This window comes from Macaca mulatta, chromosome 16, assembly GCF_049350105.2.
Source record: "Macaca mulatta isolate MMU2019108-1 chromosome 16, T2T-MMU8v2.0, whole genome shotgun sequence".
Taxonomy (NCBI): Eukaryota; Metazoa; Chordata; class Mammalia; order Primates; family Cercopithecidae; genus Macaca; species Macaca mulatta.
The window spans coordinates 71664564-71683286 of NC_133421.1; the positions used below are offsets into that span (position 1 = coordinate 71664564).

Genomic DNA, 18723 nt, shown 5'->3' on the forward strand with positions numbered 1-18723 from the left:
TCTAGAGTTTCTAGTTTATTTGTGTAGAGGTGTTTATAGTATTCTCTGATGGTAGTTTGTATTTCTGTGGGGCCAGTGCTGATATCCCCTTTATCATTTTTTATTGTGTCTATTTGATTCTTTTCTGTTTTCTTCTTTATTAGTCTTGCTAGCAGTCTATCTATTTTGTTAATCATTTCAAAAAAACAGCTTCTGGATTCATTGATTTTTTGAAGTATTCTTCATGTCTCTATCTCTTTCTGTTTTTCTCTGATCTTAGTTATTTCTTGTCTTCTGATAGCATTTGAATTTGCTTGCCCTTGCTTCTCTAGTTCTTTTAATTGTGATGTTAGGGTGTCGATGTTAGATCTTTCCTGCCTTCTCCTGTGGACATTTAGTGCTATGAATTTCCCTATAAACACTGCTTTAGCTGGGTCCCAGAGATTCTGGTACATTGTATCTTTGTTCACATTTGTTTCAAGTAACTTATTTATTTCTGCTTTCATTTCGTTATTTACCCATTAGTCATTCAGGAGCAGGTTGTTCAGTTTCCATGTAGTTGTTTGGTTTTGAGTGAGTTTCTTAATCCTGAGTTCTAATTTGATTGCACTGTGGTCTGAGAGATTGTTATGATTTCCATTCTTTTACATTTGCTGAGGAGTATTTTACTTCCAATTATGTGGTTAATTTTAGAATAAGTGCGATGTAGTGCTGAGAAGAATGTATATTCTGTTGATTTGGGGTGGAGAGTTCTGTAGGTGTCTATTAGGTCTGCTTGATCTAGAGCTGAGTTCAAGTCCTGAATATCCTTATTAATTTTTTGTCTCCTTGAGCTGTCTAATATTGACAGTGGGGTGTTAAAGTCTGTCACTTTCACTGTGGGAGTCTAAGTATCTTTGTATGTCTCAAAGAACTTGTTTTATGAATCTGGGTGCTCCTGTATTGGGTGCATGTATGTTTAGGATTGTTAGCTCTTCTTGTTGCATTAATCCCTTCTTTGTCATTTTTGATCTTTGTTGGTTTAAAGGCTGTTTTATGACAGACTAGGATTGCAACCCCGGTTTTGTTTTTTTTTTTTTTTTTGCTTTCCATTTGCATGGTAAATATTTCCCCATCCCTTTATTTTGTGCCTATGTGTGTCTTTGCATGTGAGATGGGTCTCCTGAATACAGTACACTGATGGTTCTTGACTTAATTTGCCAGTCTGTGTCTTTTAATTGAGGAATTTAGCCTGTTTACAGTTAAGGTTAATATTGTTATATGTGAATTTCATCCTGTCATTATGATGCTAGCTGGTCATTTCGGACATTAGTTGATGCAGTTTCTTCATAGTGTGATTGGTCTTTATATACGAGTGGTTTTTTTTTGCAGTGGCTGGTACCAGTTTTTGCTTTCTATATTTAGTGCTTCCTTCAGGAGCTCTTGCAAGGCAGGCCTGGTGTTGACAAAATCCCTCAGCATTTGCTTATATGTAAGGATTTTATTTCTCCTTCACTTATAAAACTTAGTTTGGCCGGATATGAAATTCCAGTTAGAAAATTCTTTTCTTTAAGAATGTTGAGTATTGGCTCCCACTGTCTTCTGGCTTGTAGGTTTTCTGCAGAGATATCCGCTGTTAGTCTGAAGGACTTCCCTTTGTAGGTAACCTGACCTTTCTCTCTGGCTGCCCTTAACTTTTATTTTATTTTATTTTTTTATTGAGACGGAGTCTCGCTCTGTCACCCAGGCTGGAGTGCAGTGGCACATCTCTACTCACTGCAAACTCTGCCTCCTGGGTTCACACAATTCTCCTGCCTCAGCCTCCCACGTAGCTGGAACTACAGGTGCCTGCCACCACGCCCCGCCAGGTTTTTGTATTTTTTTTAGTATAGATGGGGTTTCACTGTGTTAGCCAGGATGGTCTTGATCTCCTGACCTCATGATCTGCCTGCCTCGGCCTCCCAGAGTGCTGGGATTACAGGCGTGAGACACTGTTCCCAGCCAACTTTTTTCCTTCGTTTCAACCCTGGAGAATCTGACGATTTTGTGCCTTAGGGTTGCTCTTCTTGAGGAGTATCTTAGTGGTATTCTCTGTATTTCCTGAAGTTGAACATTGCCCTGTCTTGCCAGATCGGGGAAGTTCTCCCAGATAATATCCTGAAGTGTGTTTTCCAACTTGGTTCCATTCTCTCTGTCACTTTCAGGGTCCCTAATCAATTGTAGGTTTGGTCTTTTCACATGGTCCCATATTTTTTGAAGGCTTCATTCATTCCTTTTCAATCTTTTTTCTCTAAGCTTGTCTTCACACCTTATTTCAGTAAGTTGATCTTCAATCTCTGATATCCGTTCTTCTGCTTGATTGATTCAGCTATTGATACTTGTGTATGCTTCATGAAGTTCTTGTGCTGTGTTTTTCAGCTCCATCAGGTCATTTATGTTCTTCTCTAAATTGGTTGTTCTATTAGCAGTTCCTGTAACCTTTTGTCAGGGCTCTTAGCTTCTTTGCATTGGGTTAGAACATGTTCCTTTAGCTCAGAGGAGTTTGTTGTTACCCACCTTTTGAAGACTACTTCTGTCAAATCGTCAAAATCATTCTCTGTCTAGTTTTGTGCCCTTGCTGGAGAGGAGTTGCAATCATTTGGAGGAGAAGAGGCATTCTGGTTTTTGGAATTTTCAGCGTTTTTGTGCTGGTTTTTCCTCATCTTTATGGATTTATCTACCTTTGATCTTTGGATGGGGTTTCTGTATGGGGGTTCCTTTTGTTGATGATGTTACTGCTTTCTGTTTGTTACTTTTTCTTCTAACAGTCATGCCCCTCTTCTGCAGGTCTGCTGCAGTTTGCTGGAGGTCCATTCCATACCGTATTTGCCTGGGTATTACCAGTGTAGGCTGCAGAACAGCAAAGATTGCTGCTGCTCCTTCTTCTGGAAGATTTGTCCCAGAGGGGCACTGGGCTGATGCCAGCCAGAGCTCTCCTGCATGTGGTGTCTGACAACCCCTGTTGGGAGGTCTCTCACCGTCAGGAGGTATGGGAGTCAGGGACCCAATTGAGGAGGCAGTCTGTCCCTTAGCAGAGCTCGAGTGCTGTGCTGGGAGAGCCCTCTCTGTTAGGATCCACTGCTGTCTTCAGAGCCAGCAGGCAGGAACGTTTAAGTCTGCTGAAGTTGTGCCCACAGCCGCCCCTTCCCCCAGGTGCTCTGTCTCAGTAAGATGGGAGTTTTATCTATAACCCCTTGACTGGGGCTGGTGCGTTTCTTTCAGAGATGCCCTTCCCAGTGAAGAGGAATCTAGAGAGGTAGTCTGGCTGCAGCCGCTTTGCCACACTGTGTTGAGTTCCACCCAGTCCGAACTTCCAGGCCTTTTTAGCACTGTCAGGGGAAAACCAAGGTACTCAAGCCTCAGTAACGGTGGACGCCCCTCCCCACACCAAGCTTGATCGTTCCAGTTGGACTTCAGACTGCTGTGCTGGCAGCGAGAATTTCAACCCAGCCTAGCTTGCTGGGCTCCATAGGAGTGGGTCCTGCTGAGCCAGACCACTTGGTTCCCTGGCTTCGGCCCCCTTTCCAGGGGAGTAAACGGTTCTGTCTCGCTGGGATTCCAGGTGCCTCTGGGGTACAAAAATAAACTCCTGCAGCTAGCTTGGTGTCAGCCCAAACAGCCGCCTAGTTTTATGCTTGAAACCCAGGGCCCTGGTGGTGTAGGCACGTGAAGGAATCTCCTGGTCTGTGGATTGCAAAAACCATGGGGAAAGCATAGTATCTGGGCCAAATAGCAGTCTCTCAAGGCTTCCCTTGGCTGGAGGACGGAGCTCCCCCCACTATCCCCCGCCGCCGCCGCCTGCTTCTTGCACTTCCTGAGTGAGGCGATGCTTCTGCTCACCCTCCATGGGCTGCACCCACTGCCTAACCAGTCCCAATGAGATGAGCAGGGTACCTCAGTTGGAAATGCAGGAATCACCCGCCTTCTGTGTTGGTCTTGCTGGGAGCTGCAGACTGGAGCTGTTCCTATTCCGCCATCTTGCCAGCAGTCTCAGTGTTTGCATAGTTTCTAAAATTCCTTAGTTATTGATTTTTAGTTTTATTATATTGGGATCAGAAAAATACTTCATATGATTTTGACTTTTAAAAATTTGTTGAGACTTCTTTTGTGGCCTGATATATGACCTATCCTGGAGAATGTTCGATGTGCTGATGAGAATAATGTGTATTTGCAGCAGTTGGATGAAATGTTCTGCAAATGTCAGGTTCATTTGGTCTAGAGTGTAGTTTAACTTTGATGTTTCTTCGTTGATTTTCTTTCTGGATCATCTGTCCGTTATTGCGAATGGTGTGTTGAAGTCCTCTAGTAGGATTGCATTGCAGTCTGTCTCTCCCTTTAGGTCTATTAATGTTTGCTTTATATATTTGGGTCCTCTGTTGTTGTGTACATATATATGTATAATTGTTATATCTTCTTACTGGATCAGCCCCTTTATTATTATATGGTGACCTCCTTTGTCTCTTTCTACAGTCTTTAATGAGATTTCCTTGAAACCACTATTTTGGATTCTTGATCTGAGAGCTCACATATTGCTGTCTTATTAAGGTCAGTCACTAGCTCTTTTCTCTGTCCTTCTGAGGAGGTCATGGTTCCTAGTTTGCTGTTCTTCCTTGTGGATGTATGTCTATATCTTCACATTGAACCATTAGTTATTTATTCCAGTCTTTGCTGTCTAGCTTGTTTTGGTCTTCCCAGCCTATATATGCTTAGAGGATTTTTGTACTTTGCCTGTTGAGTCCCGTTAACCCTAGATCACTGCATCTTTTTGGCACTTGATTGTATTTTGAACCCAGATTTGCCTTGGCTTCACAAATGGTCAGAGTCCTACATCTCTCAAATGGAATACTCTAGCTGTGTGGGAAGGCTGTCTATAGGTTCATGATGAGTGGAGCCATGGCATGTGCCTTCCTACAGTGTGGTACTGCTGAACAGCCACTCTGATTTGGTATCTCCTTTGGCTGAGATAAAGAGCAGAATTTTGTGGCCTGGGGTTGCTGGTCCCACCTCCCTTTTAGTTGCTAGCTGCCCTCAGGGGTTTTATTGCCTATAGGCACTCATAATACTTCCTTTGGGTTGATTCAGGAATGGTTTTCCTGTAAAGGAACCCAAGATGGTGGGGAAGCTGGCTGACTGCCATGGTCTCACTTTTTCCACTGTAGAAATGAAGATTTCAGGGGGACTTTTCCTCATGGCACCTGGCAGGTTGGTGGAGAGGTGTTGTGGATATAGAAGTCTTTTTCTCTTACCATCTGCTTGGAGATTTTCACTTCTCTATGCCCCCAGGAGTCATTTCAGCTTCAGATATGAGTTCTGGGATATTACTGGTGTTAATCTTGGCACTGGATATTTGTTTTTGGTTTTCAGTAGGGGAGAATGAAGCCAGATTGCTTCTGCTCTGCCATTTTGGTGACATCACACTTCTGGTTTCTAAGGTTAATTTATGTAGTATGTATCGGTAGTTCATCCTCTTTTATGGCTAAATAAATCTATATTATATTGTATGGATATTCTTTACTTTGTTGGTGGCCCATTGGCTCATGGACATTTGATTGTTTCCAATTTGGGGCTGTTACAAATAATACTGAAATTAACATTTGTATACATGTTTCCCTCTGGACATACACTTTTATTTCTCTTGGGGAGATTCCTAAGAGAAGAATTGCTAGTCTATATGGTGAATTTATGTTTAACTCTTAAACTGTCAAAATTGTTTTCCAAAGTGTCTATAACATTTTCATTTTTCACCAGCAATGTATGAGGATTCTAGTTTCTTCACATCTTGTCAACACTTGATATTATTTTATTATTATAACTTTATAATGGGTGTGAAATGGTATTTCACTGTGGTTTTAGTTTTGCATTTCCTTAATGAGTAATTTTGTCAAGCATATTTTCACATGCTTACTAGCCATTCATAATCTTTTTTATGAGACTGGGTCTTGCTCTATCGCCCAGGCTGGAGTGCAGTGGCTCAATCACTGCACGCTGCAGCCTAGACCTCCTGGGCTCAAATAATCCTTCCACCTCAGCTTCCCAAGTAGCTGGGATCACAGGCACATGCCACTCAGCCTGGCTAATAAAAAAAAAATCTTTTGTAGAGATGTGGTCTCCCTGTGTTGAACTCCTGATATCAAGCAGTCCCCCGCGTTGGCCTCTGAAAATGCTGAGATGACAGGTGTGAGCCACTGTGCCTGGCCACCATTCATATGTGTTTATTGAAATATTTATCCAAATCTTTTGCCTATTTTTTGAATGTCATTTTGCTTTATCTATAGTGTTTTAGAGTGTATCTTTTTGTATAAGTTTCTTTAGTGGTTGCTTCAGGTATTACATTACATATTAATGACTTATTATACTATTGGTGTCATCATTTTACCAGTTCAAGTGAAGTATAGAAATTTTATCTTCTTTTATGCCCTTTACTCTCCCCCATTTATAATTGTCTTAAGTATTTCCTTTATATACAATTAAAACTACATCAGAAAGTGTTAACATTTTGGCTGCAAGCATTAAATATAATTTATGAAACTAAACAGAGGGACTAGGTGCAGTGGCTCACATCTGTAATCCCAGCACTTTGGGAGGCCGGAGTGAGTGAATTGCTCAAGTCCAAGAGTTCGAGACCAGTCTGGGCAACATGGTGAAACCCTGTCTCTACCAAAAGTGCAAAAATTAGTTGGGCGCGGCGGCGCACTCCTGTAGTCCTAGTTACTCAAGAGACTGAGGTGGGAGGATCACCTGAGCCTGGGAAGTTAAGGCTGCAGTGAGCCATGACTTCACCACCGTATTGCAGCCTGGGTGATAGAGTGAGACCCTGTCTCAAAAAACAGACAAACAAACAAACAAGGAACAACTCAGTAAGAGAAAGAATGCCTATTATATTTCATATTTGGGCTTGCTATTTTCTTTGTTCCCTCTTGAGTTTCAAAGTTATTTTTTCCTTTTCTTTCTGAACTTCCTTTAGACATTAATAGGTTCACTGGCAACTAATTCTCTTAATTTTCTTTCACCTGAGAATATCTTTGTTTTACCTAGACTCCCAAAGAATACTTTTTCTGAGTATAAGATTTGGGGTTGACAGTCCTTTTACTTTCAGCATTTGGAAAATATTGTACCACTTCCTTCTGGCTTCCGTGATTTCTGATGAAAAACCCTATCATGCAGATTGGTTTATTCTTTCCCTTGTAGGCAATGTATTGTTTTTTTTGGCTATCAATATTTTTTTCTTTCTCTTTAGTTTTTACAACTTTAATTATGATGTGCCTTGACATGGATTTCTTTGGGTTTATCTTGTTTGAGGTTCAATAAGTTTCTTGAATTTGTAGGTTAATGTCTCTTGCTTAAATTTTGGGAAATGTTCACTCATTATTTATTTGAGTAATTCTTAGCTCTGTTTTTTTCTCTTCTCTTTCTAGAACTCTGATAATACAAATGTTAGATATTTGTGTATGTTTCTATACAATCCTGAAATTCTGTTAATTTTTTGCAGTCTATTTTCTCAGTGTTGTTCATTGAGTAATTTTTATTACTCTATATTTCAGTTTATTGATTCTCCCCTGTTTCATACATTAAGCTTTGGAGTCTATACTCTGAGATTTTGTTATTTATTGTTTATTTATTTATAATAAATTTCTTTTCTCCAATGCCAGATCTACTAAGCCTTTTATTTTCAGCTATTGTATTTTCTAGTTCTAAAATCTCCTTTTGGTTCTTTATGTCTTCTAATTCCTTGCTGAAACTTTGTATTAATATTTCTTTGCTGAGGTACTCCAATTTTTTTATTTGTTTCAAGTGTGTTTATAATTGCTTATTGAACCATTTTTATGGCTGCTTTAAAAAATCTTTGTCAGATAATTTGCCCATCTCTGTCATCTTGATGTTAGCATCTATCAGTTGTCTTTTTTTTTCATTTAGTTTGAGATCTCCTTGGTCCTTGATATGATAAGTGATTTTAATTATAGCCTGGATACTTTTGTATTATGTTATGAGACTCTTGTTCGAACCTTTTGTTTTAGCTGTGTTTCTGTGACTCTGCTCTAGCAGAAAAAGAACAGACACAACCTCCTTACTTCCAGGTGGAGATAGAAATCCAGCTTTCCCACTCAGCTTTATCATTACTGCTGGGCAAGGATAAGAATTCTGGGTCCCTACATGGTCTCTGCTTATACCACAGGGATTAACCTTTTTATTCTTGGGTGGTATTGAAAGTTCTGTCTCTACTGGTCCTCCTCTGATACTGTCTTAGGGAGGAGGTGGAATAACACGTTGTTAATATTGAATGGGGGTAGAAATCTGGGTTCCTCACATGGTCTCCACTGATGCTGCTGGTTGGGAGGACTTTGTTATCAGGTCAGTGGGGATAAAAGTTCCCACCCTCTACTGGGTCTCCCGTCATCACCTGTCAGGGTGTTGGAGTGCCTTGTGAAGGTGAAAATCCAGGATTTACACTTGGCCCTTGCTGGTGTAGATGGCAGTGAAACCACAGTTTTTCTTGTGGTGTTTGGTTGGAGTAGAAAGGTTATTTAAGTTTTCTGTCCTGTTGGGCTGCCCTTTTCCTCACCCTTTGGTTACAGACAGCAGGCTTCTGTTAGGGCATTTTTTTGTTGGTGCCAATTGGTGTTTCTGGGTTACTGGATTCTTTAGCTCTAAGTCTGTAATGTATGAGGTAAAAAGAAAATACAGGAACCTCACCACCATGTCATGTCATTTCTTAGGTCCTGAGGTCTCTAGCTGGTCTGCCTTTTCTCCATGTTTCTGAGTCTTTAAAAAAATCTTATGTATTTTTATTGTGGTAAGAACACTTAACATGAGATCTCTTAACACATTTGAAATACACAATACAGTATGGTTAACTATTGGCACAATATTGTACAGCAGAGCTCTAGTACTTACTCATCTTGCATAACTGAAACCCTCTGAAGAGAATATTATTTTTCCTCCCTGCTATCTCCTGACAACCACTATTCCACTTTTTCTAACATACTATTTTAGGTATCTCATATAATGGAATCATACAGTATTTGTCATTCTGTGACTGGCTTATTTTACTGAGCATAATATCATCCAGGCTCCTCCATGTTGTTACATATAGCAGGATTTCGTTCTTTTCTAAGGCTGAACAAAATTTCATTGTATGTATATACCACATTTTCTTTATCCATTTATCTGTTAATGGACATTTAGGTTGTTTCCATGTCTTGTTTATTGTGAATAATGCTGCAATGGATGCCATGTTTCAGAGTCTTATGTTTTTTAAAAAATATAGTGCACAGGGTTTTAGTTACATTTAGTGGGAGGAGCAGGGAAGAGCATATTTATTTCATCTACCTGGAAGCAGTAGTGTATATTTGCCTTTAAAAATTTTGGTTGCTTGTTTTCTTATTATTGAATTGTAAGAGTTATTTATAATACTGTCAGTAGGGTGTTGAACACTCCCACTATTATTGTGTGGTTATCTAAGTCTCATTGTAGGTCTCTAAGAACTTGTTTTATGAACCTGGGTGCTCCAGTGTTGGGTCCATATATATTTAAGAGAGTTAAGTCTTCTTGTTGAATTGAACCCTTTATCATTGTGTAATGACCTTCTTTGTCCTTTTTGATCATTGTTGGTTTAAAGTCTGTTTTGTCTGAAATACGAATATCAACCCCTGCTCCTTTTTGTTTTCCATTTGCTTTATAGTTCTTTCTCAATCCCTTTACTTTGAGTCTATGGGTGTCACTGCATGCAAGACGGGTCTCTTAAAGGCAGCATACAGCTGAGTCTTGCTTCTTTATCCAACTTGCCACTTTGTATCTTTTAAGTGGGGTGTTAATCTGATTACATTCAAAGGTAACCTTGATATGTGCGGTATTTGATGTGTCATGTTATTAGCTGGTTGTTATGTAGGCTTGATTGTATAGTTGCTTTGTATTGTCAGTGGGCTATGTATTTAAGTGTGTTTTTGTGGTAGCAGGTAATGGCCTTTTCCCCCCATGTTTAGCACTCCCTTAAGAACCTCTTGTGATGCAGGTCCAGTGATAATGAATTCCCTTTGCATTTGCTTGTCTGAAAAGGATTTTATTTCTCCTTTGCTTATGAAACTTAGTTTGACTGGATATGAAATTCTTGGTTGGAATTTCTTAAGGATACTGAATATATGCCCCCAGTCTCTCTGGCTTATAAGGTTTCTGCTGAAGTGTCCACTGTTAGCCTGTTGGGGTTCCCTTTGTATGTGACATGCTCTAGTTGCCTTTAAGATATTTTCTTTCATATTCACTTTGGAGAATCTGATCACTATCTCTCTTGGGATAGTTGTCTTATATAGTATCTTGTATGGATTCTCTGAATTTCCCAAATTTGCCTGTTGACCTCTCTTGCAAGATTGCGGGAAGTTTTCATGGAGATTATCCTCAAATATATGATGATAAATGTAAGAGTTTAATTTCTGAAATTTCAATTCTATTCTGTTGATGTATATGCCTATTGCTGTGCTAATACCCCATAGCATTGATTGCTATAGTTTTATATTAAGTTTTCAAATTGAGTAATGTAAAGTCTAACTTTGTTTCAAAATTATTTTGGCTATTTTAGATCCTTAGCATTTCTGTATACATTTTAGGATTAACTTGCTAATTTCTAAAAAAAAAAATCTTGCTGGGATTTTGGTAGAAATTGAGCTTTCTCTTCCTGGTGATATTGAGTCTTCCAATACACAGACATGTATTTTTTTTATTCTTTTAGATCTCTAATTTCTCTCAGCAATGTTTTTAGTTTTCAAAGTACAAGTCTTACATTTCTTTGGTTAAATTAATCTAAGTATTTATTCTTTTTGATGTAATTATGAATGAAATTGTTTCCTTAATTTAATTTTCAGTTTGTTTGTTGTTAGTATATAAAAATATATCTGATTTTTGAATATTCATCAATATCCTGAGACCTTGCTAAACTTGTTTATTTGTGCTATTAAATTTTTGTTTGATTCTTCAGCATTTTCTACGTATCAGATAATTTCATCTGAGAATAAAAATAGGCTCATTTCTTTCTCTTTGATCATGGTGTCTTTCCTTTTTTTTGTCTTATTGTAATGGCTAAACCTCCAGTACACTGTTGAAGTTGAATAGAAATGATGAGTGGACATTTTTTCCTTATTCCCAATACAGGGAAAGCAGTCAGCCTTTCATTATTAAGTATAATGTTAGCTGTCAGTGTTTCATAGATGCGCTTCATCAGTTCAAGAAAGTTCTCTACTTTTCCTAGCTTATTGAGAGTTTTCATCATTAATTCCTGTTGGATTTTGTCAAATGCTGTTTCTGCATTTATTGAGATGATCATGTGGTTTTTGCTGGAACCTATTTTGGTGTTCAGTTGAAACCCAATAATCCTTTTGTTTTATTTTATGTTTTTAATTTTTGTGGATACATAGTATGTATATATATTTATGGGTTACATGAGATATTTTGATACAGGCATGCAATGTATCATAATCACATTAGGGTAAATGGGATATCCATCACCTCAAGCATTTATCCTTTGTGTTACAAACAATCCAATTATACTTTTAGATATTTTTAAATGTACAACTTATTTTTAACTACAGTCACCCTATTGTGCTAGCAAATACTAGGTGTTATTCAGTCTTTTATTTTTTTTTGTACCCATTAAGCATCCCTACTTCCCCACCATGCCTCCACTACCCTTCCTGGCCTTTGGCAACCATCTTTCTACTCTCTATCTCCATGAGTTCAATTGTTTTAATTTTTAGCTCCCATAAAAAGTGAAAATATGTGAAGTTTGCCTTTCTGTGCCTAGCTTATTTCATTTAATGTAATGACATCCAGTTCCATCCATGTTGTTGCAAATGACAGGAGTTCATTCTTTTGACACCCAGTTCCATCCATGTTGTTGCAAATGACAGGATATCATTTGTTTTTTATGGCTGAATAGTACTCCATTGTGTATATGTACCACATTTTCTTTATCCATTCATTTGTTGATGGACACAGGTTGCTTCCAAATCTTAGCTGTTGTGAATAGTGCTGCAATAAACATGGGAGTGCAGATACTTCTTTGATATACTGATTTCCCTTCTTTTGGAGATATAGCTACCAGTAGGAATACTGGTTTTTGTGGTAGTTTTATTTTTAGTTATTGAGGAACCTCCAAACTGCTTTCCATAGTGGCTGTACTCATTACATTTCCACCAAAAGTATATGAAGCTTCCCCTTTCTCCATATCCTCACCAGTATTCATTATTGACTGTCTTTTGCATAAAAACCATTTTAACTGAGGTGAGATTATATCTCATTGTACTTTGCACTTGCATTTCTGTGATGATTAATGATTTGAACATCTTTTTTTCATGTACCTGTTGGCCATTTATGTGTCTTCTTTTGAGAAATGTCTATTCAGATCTTTTGCCCATATTAAAATCAGATTATTAGATTTTTTTCCTGTTGAGTTGTTTGAGCTCCTTCTATATTCTGGTTATTAGTCTCTTGTCTGATGGGTAGTTTGCAAATACTTTCTGTTATCTCTTCACTTTGTTGACTGTTTCATTCTGTGGGTTATCTCTTCACTTTGTTGACTGTTTCCTTTGCTGTTCAGAAGCTCTTTAACTTAATGTGATTCCATTTGTCCATTATTGTGTGTGTTGCCTGTGCTTTTGCATCATTACTCAAGAAATCTTTGCCCAAACCAATGTCTTGGCTAGTTTCCCCAATGTTTTATTTTAGTAATTTCATATTTTGAGGTTTTAGATTTAAGTCTTTCATCCATTTTGACTTGATTTTTATGTGGTGAGAGATGGCACTTGGTTTCAGTCTTCTGCGTATGGATATCCAGTTTTTCCAGCACCATGTATTGAAGAGTCTGCCCTTTCCCCACTGTATGTTTGTGTTAGTCTGTTTTCACACTGCTGATAAAGACATACCCAAAACTGGGTAATTTATAAAGAAAAAGAGGTTTAACGGACTCACAGTTCCACTTCACAATCACAGTGGAAGGTGAAAGGGACTTCTTACATGGCAATGGCAAGAGAGAATGAGAGCCAAGTGAAAGGGGTTTCCCTTTATGAAGCCATGAGATCTTGTGAGACTTATTCACTACCATGAGAACAGTGTGGGGAAAACTGCTCCCATGATTCCATGGTTCAATTAACTCTGACCGGGTCCCTCCCACAACACATGGGAATTATGGGAGCTACAATTCAAGATGATATTTGAGTGGGGACACAGCCAAATCATATAATTCCACCCCCAGCCACTCCCAAATCTCATGTCCTCACATTTCAAAACCAATCATGCCTTCCCAACAGTTCCCCAAAGTCTTAACTCATTTCAGCATTAACTCAAACGTCTATGGTCCAAAGTCTCATTTGAGACAAGGAAAGTCCCTTCCACCTATAAGCCTGTAAAATTAAAAGCAAGTTAGTTACTTCCTAGATGCAATGAGGGTATAGGCATTGGGAAAATACAGCCATTCCAAATCGGAGAAATTGGCCAAAACAAAGGGGCTACAGAGCCCATGCAAGTCTGAAATCCAGCAGGACAGACAGATCTTAAAGCTCCAAAATGATCTCCTTTGACTCTGTGTCTCACATGTAGATCACATTGATGTAAGAAGTGGGTTCCCATGGTCTTGGGCACATCTGCCCCTGTGGCTTTGCAGGGTACAGCCTTCCTCCTGGCTGCTTTCATGGGGTGGCATTCAGTGTCTACAGCTTATCCAGGCACGTGGTGCCAGCTGTCAGGAGATCTACCATTCTGGGGTCTGGAGGATGGTGGCCCTCTTCTCACAGCTCCAGTAGGCAGTGCCCCAGTGGGGACTGTGTGGGAGCTTCAATCCCACATTTCCCTTTTGTGCTGTCCTAGCAGAGGTCCTCCATGAGGGCCCCATCCCTGCAGCAAACCTCTGCCTGGACATTCAGGCATTTCCATACATCCTTTGAAATCTAGGCAGAAGTTCCCAAACCTCAATTCTCAATTTCTGTGCACCTGCAGGCTCAACACCATATGGAAACTGCCAAGGCCTGGGGCTTGCACCCTCTGAAATCATGGCTCGAGTTGTACCTTGGCCCCTTTTAGCCATAGCTACAGTGGCTGGGATGCAGGGCACAAAGTACCTAGGCTGCACATAGCAGGGGGGCCTGGCCCTGGCCCAGGAAACCATATTTTCCTCCTAGGCCTCCAGGCCTGTGATGGGAGGGCCTGCCACAAAGGTCTCTGACATGCCCTGGAGACATTTTCCCTATTGTCTTGGTGATTAACATTTGTCTCCTCATTACTTATGCAAATTTCTGCAGCTGGCTTGAATTTCTTCTCAGAAAATGGGTTTTTCTTTTCTATTGCATTGTCAGGCTGCAAATTTTCTGAACTTTTATGCTCTGTTTCCCTTTTAAAACTGATGCTTTTAACAGTACCCAGGTAACCTCTGGAATGCTTTGCTGCTTAGAAATTTCTTTCACCAGATATCCTAAATCATCTCCTCAAGTTCAAAGTTCCACAAATCTCTAGGGCAGAGGCAAAATGCTACCAGTCTCTTTGCTAAAATGTACCAAAGTCACCTTTACTGCAATTCCCAACAAGTTCCTCATCTCTGTCTGTAGGTGGGCATCAGCTGAGTTCAGCCTGGTTTTGCTTTCTGCTGTGACCGGGCAGCAGATACAATGGAAAGTTTCACAATCACTGCTCTCTCTCTCCCAAACACACGGATTCTCTCTCTGTACCACGTGGCTGCTGCTGGGGGATGAGGGAGGGATGGCATTGATGATTCAAGATAGTTTTTCCTACCCTCTTCAGTGCCTCTTTCAGTGATATGAAGTTAAAACCAGGTACTTTGAGTGCTCACCACGTTGTTAGTTATGAATGTGCTGTTTTTGTGTAGATAATTGTTAAATTTGGTGCTCCTGCTAGGGGACAATTAGTGGAAACTTCTATTTGGCCATGTTGTTCCACCCTTTTCTCAGTAATTTTTTTTAAAGTTTCTAGATTAGATTCCTTTTTTAATATGATTTACTAAAAAGTTCATAAAAATATTTGCATTAATTCACTTAAAGTTGAGATTTGGATCTGATAATAGCAAACTGATAGCTTTCTTCCAGGTTTTGCTTTTATAGTTCCATTCTGTTGAAATTTATCATCTTTCTTAATGTGTTTTCTACCACCCCAGTTTATTAGTGTTGGTTGTATTACTTCAGTGTAATGCTCCTTTGCTTTTTCTAGCCTGTTAATGGTGATTCTTATTGGACATTCTTTTTTCTGTCCCTTTGTTGTCAATATATTGCTTTAGCCTTAAGTCACAGTGAACCTTGCTATACCTGACCAAATAGACTAGCTGCTTTTGTTTCTTCTATACTTCTAATCAATTTAGTGTTACTGGAGTATCATAATTCACACTTTGGATGGGAATAATCCGTTGTGTCTCCTCTCATGCTAGGAATATTCTAAAATGCAATGTTTGCATCCCTGTATGGGCAGAATAGTAGGAAGCTCAATATGCTTCTCAACCCCTTCCTACCATGGTCTATACATTTCCTGTTGTTTTCTATATCTAATTAGCCAGTCTTTCTTGTACTTATGTCTGTCTCTCTGTGTATCTGAAGCCTGAATTCAGTTAACTTACATCTTGAAAGTGGGGACTGCTACAACCAATAGAGATTGGTTGCTTTGAAATGACAGACGCTTAGGCTGTTATTTGCCTAGACTAGGAAGTTGTTGTTGCAACTTTCATGAGGAAAGTCTGGAACTAGCTACTAGCTGAAACTGCTGATGCTGAGAGAATACATTAGATGTATGACTGGAGTTAAAACGTCCTCTTCTTCTGCTAATAATACTGGTGGTAGGGGAGATTCTTCTTCAGGCTGTATGCTAAGTGTTAATGCTTAGCCAGGAGAGCTTTGTAGTGAAACTGGCCTGTACTCCCAAGTGTATAGCTCTTTATATGGACCTGCATCAAGGAAACATTGTCTGAGTTCAAGCAAGAAAGCCCCATGACAAGCTAAACAAGATTCTCAAAGGTATGACTCTTTATGTTCACTCAGCAGCCACTTTATAGGAAACAATCCCAAGTCTTAGAGGGTTAGGTGAGAATAGAGTTCTTATCAGCCACCTTATGAATTTAGAACCATATTTTCCCCTTGCTGACTCAGTACAGTGACTAGGCCTCTCATTTCATCTTTTTTTTTTTTTTTTTTTTTTTTTTAACCCTATCCCTCTCTGATAGATTATGCTAACTTTGAATCTCAAGAATAATAGTTGGAAACTCGTTCTCTTCTTTTTCCTGGGCTTTTTGTATAAATGGTCCACCCTTTCCCCAGATTTCTGCATTCCATGTGGTATTGGATGTATAGAAGCTGATGAAAGAAAAATGTTTCTGTTATTCTATCCCTATGGTGACTGCAAATGATTTTCCATTGTATCTCACATTTGCTTAAGGTGGCTTGCTGTTTCTACCTGTAAAATTAAAAAAGAGATTTTAACTTTTAAATGGGAATTTTGTTCACTTAAAAATTTCTTTCACAAGATAGGGACACGTATCTTGCTGTACTATTTACACATCTTCTTTAAAAGAATCATCTTTTAAATAATCACTTTAAGAATCATCAAGTTCAGACATCAGTTTGATCATCACTTGTTTGTTTAGAAAGCCATAATGATTTCCAGTGACTACTTGAAGTTTGTATCTGGTAATGGCTTTAATGCCCTCTACTGCCCAGTTTCCTACTTTACCTGTCCTAATGAATTAGAGAAAACCTATTTGAGTTTAATTTGTTCTAGAGTTTTTGTGTGTATATGTGTGTATGTATATATATTGTGTATGTTTGTATATTATAAAACTTATTGAGAGAGGGATGGAATATACAAACATGATATACACAAACAATATTCTCACACAATATACACACATACACACACAACTTCTGTTTTTTTATACACCCTCTCTCTCTCTCTCTGTTTTTTCATTATTTCCTTCAAGTGATTTAAGGTGCCACCTCTACTTTGAAATTTTCTGATTAAACCAGATGAATTCCAGTTAGCTAACCTTCTTAAGAGTTCAGTATATTTGTAAGTAATTTCCTTTAAGAATGCTTTAATTGCAGTAAAAATTTATCAGTTTAAATTTTATGGAGAAAATACTGACCAAATTTATGACGTGTAAATTCCAAGTTATTATAAGAAGAGATGTAGAATAGTTATTCCTAAGTAATAATATGTATATTTAGAAAGATTAACTAAGGTGAATTTACCAAAGACTGAGCCATGTATTGCCACAAAATTATCCAAGTTTATCATTTTGGATTGAAAATTTTCTGCTTCTATTTCTGCTACTGAGAAGCAGAGTACAAAGAATTTTAAATTGTTGAATTAAATGGAGAAATTAGGTAATATTTTGTTCCTATGTATTTTAGTTGTACTATCAGTGCAATTAAATTGGTGCTTCCTTAGGTTCAGAGACTATAGTAGAATAATATATATGTGTATGTGTATCTATCTATCTATCATATTTTTTGAGATGGTCTTGCTCTGTTGCCCAAGTTGGAGCACAGTGGTACTATCATAGCTCACCTCACCCTCCGTCTTCTGGGCTCAAGCAATTCTCCCACCTCAGCCTCCCCAGTAGCTAGGAATAGAGGCTCACACCACTATGCCCAGCTAATTTTTTAGTTTTTTGTGGAGACAGGGGTCTTGCTTTGTTGCCCAAGCTGCTTTCAAATCCCTGGCCTCAAGTGATTCTCCCGCTTTGGTCTCTCAAAGTGTTTGAATTACAGGTGTGAGCTACTGTGTGTGGCCTAGAAAAATATATTTTTGACTTTGATTTTGATACTTACTGGTTTTTTTATTAAAGATTCTAGATATGCTTTTAGTATGTAACATTGCTGAAGTGATTTATATTTTTGTTAATTTAGTGTTAGAACTAAAATTCATCTTATTAGTGGTGTTTTATTTTTGACTTACTTTTAATACTTATTAGCATACTCCTTTATTTTTAGCATTGCCTGGTGTCATTAAAGCCATTGATAAAATTAAAGATAAAAATGTGGATTATGAGGATCTAAATACTTGTCTTCAAGATTTTGGTATTTACCTTTCTAAGCCAGAATTTAAGAAGATCACAGAATTGACTGAAGCTGGTGGTGAGTGATATATTTTCGGGCAAACTGCATTGACACATCTGGAAGGAGGGTCAATTTGTTATTTTTTGCCTTAGAAAAATGACTAATATTTTTATTATAAAAAGTTAAATTTAAACTGATCCAGAAAGTATGGAAATACTCAAAAGTACAACAGAACACTCAAACGCCCATTATTTAGTATTAACCAGTATTAATAGTCTTTTTAATTAAAAAAAATTTCTATTTATTTTTTAAATAGTCTTTTTTAGATTTTTTCCTAGGCAAAAATGTAAACAAAAAGAAAGCAGAATTTGTAGTATTGCTGTCTGACAAGGTAGAAGTCAGGACGAAAGGCATTAAATGGGGGCAAATAAGGATTCATTATTATGTCAAAGCCTACAATTCACAATAAAGGTATACCAGTTTTGAGTATCTGTGCCCATATAACCTAGCAGCAGCTCTTCTAAAGGGAATGGGTGAGAGTGGCTTGACAGGAAACTGGGGTGATAGGTGAAATAATATTGTCTATGAGTTGATCATTGTTGATGCTAGAGATCGTATATGAACATATTACACTATTATTTCTATTTTGTATATATTTAACATTTTCCATAATAAAAAGTAAAAAATGGAATAT

General features: G+C 38.3%; 1 protein-coding gene across 8 annotated transcripts in view; it reads left to right on the forward strand.

Annotated features, from left to right (window-relative positions):
• Nucleotides 1-18723, forward strand: part of EFCAB13 (EF-hand calcium binding domain 13) — a 120574-nt gene that overhangs the window by 59701 nt on the left and 42150 nt on the right. For all 8 annotated transcript variants that reach the window (XR_013407037.1, XM_077972303.1, XM_077972304.1 and 5 more), the window contains one exon: nucleotides 17964-18107. Coding sequence is in view for 7 of the 8 variants with exons in the window: in XM_077972303.1 (XP_077828429.1) it covers nucleotides 17964-18107 (144 nt within the window). In the remaining variant the exon portion in view is untranslated. The remainder of the gene's footprint in view (nucleotides 1-17963; nucleotides 18108-18723) is intronic.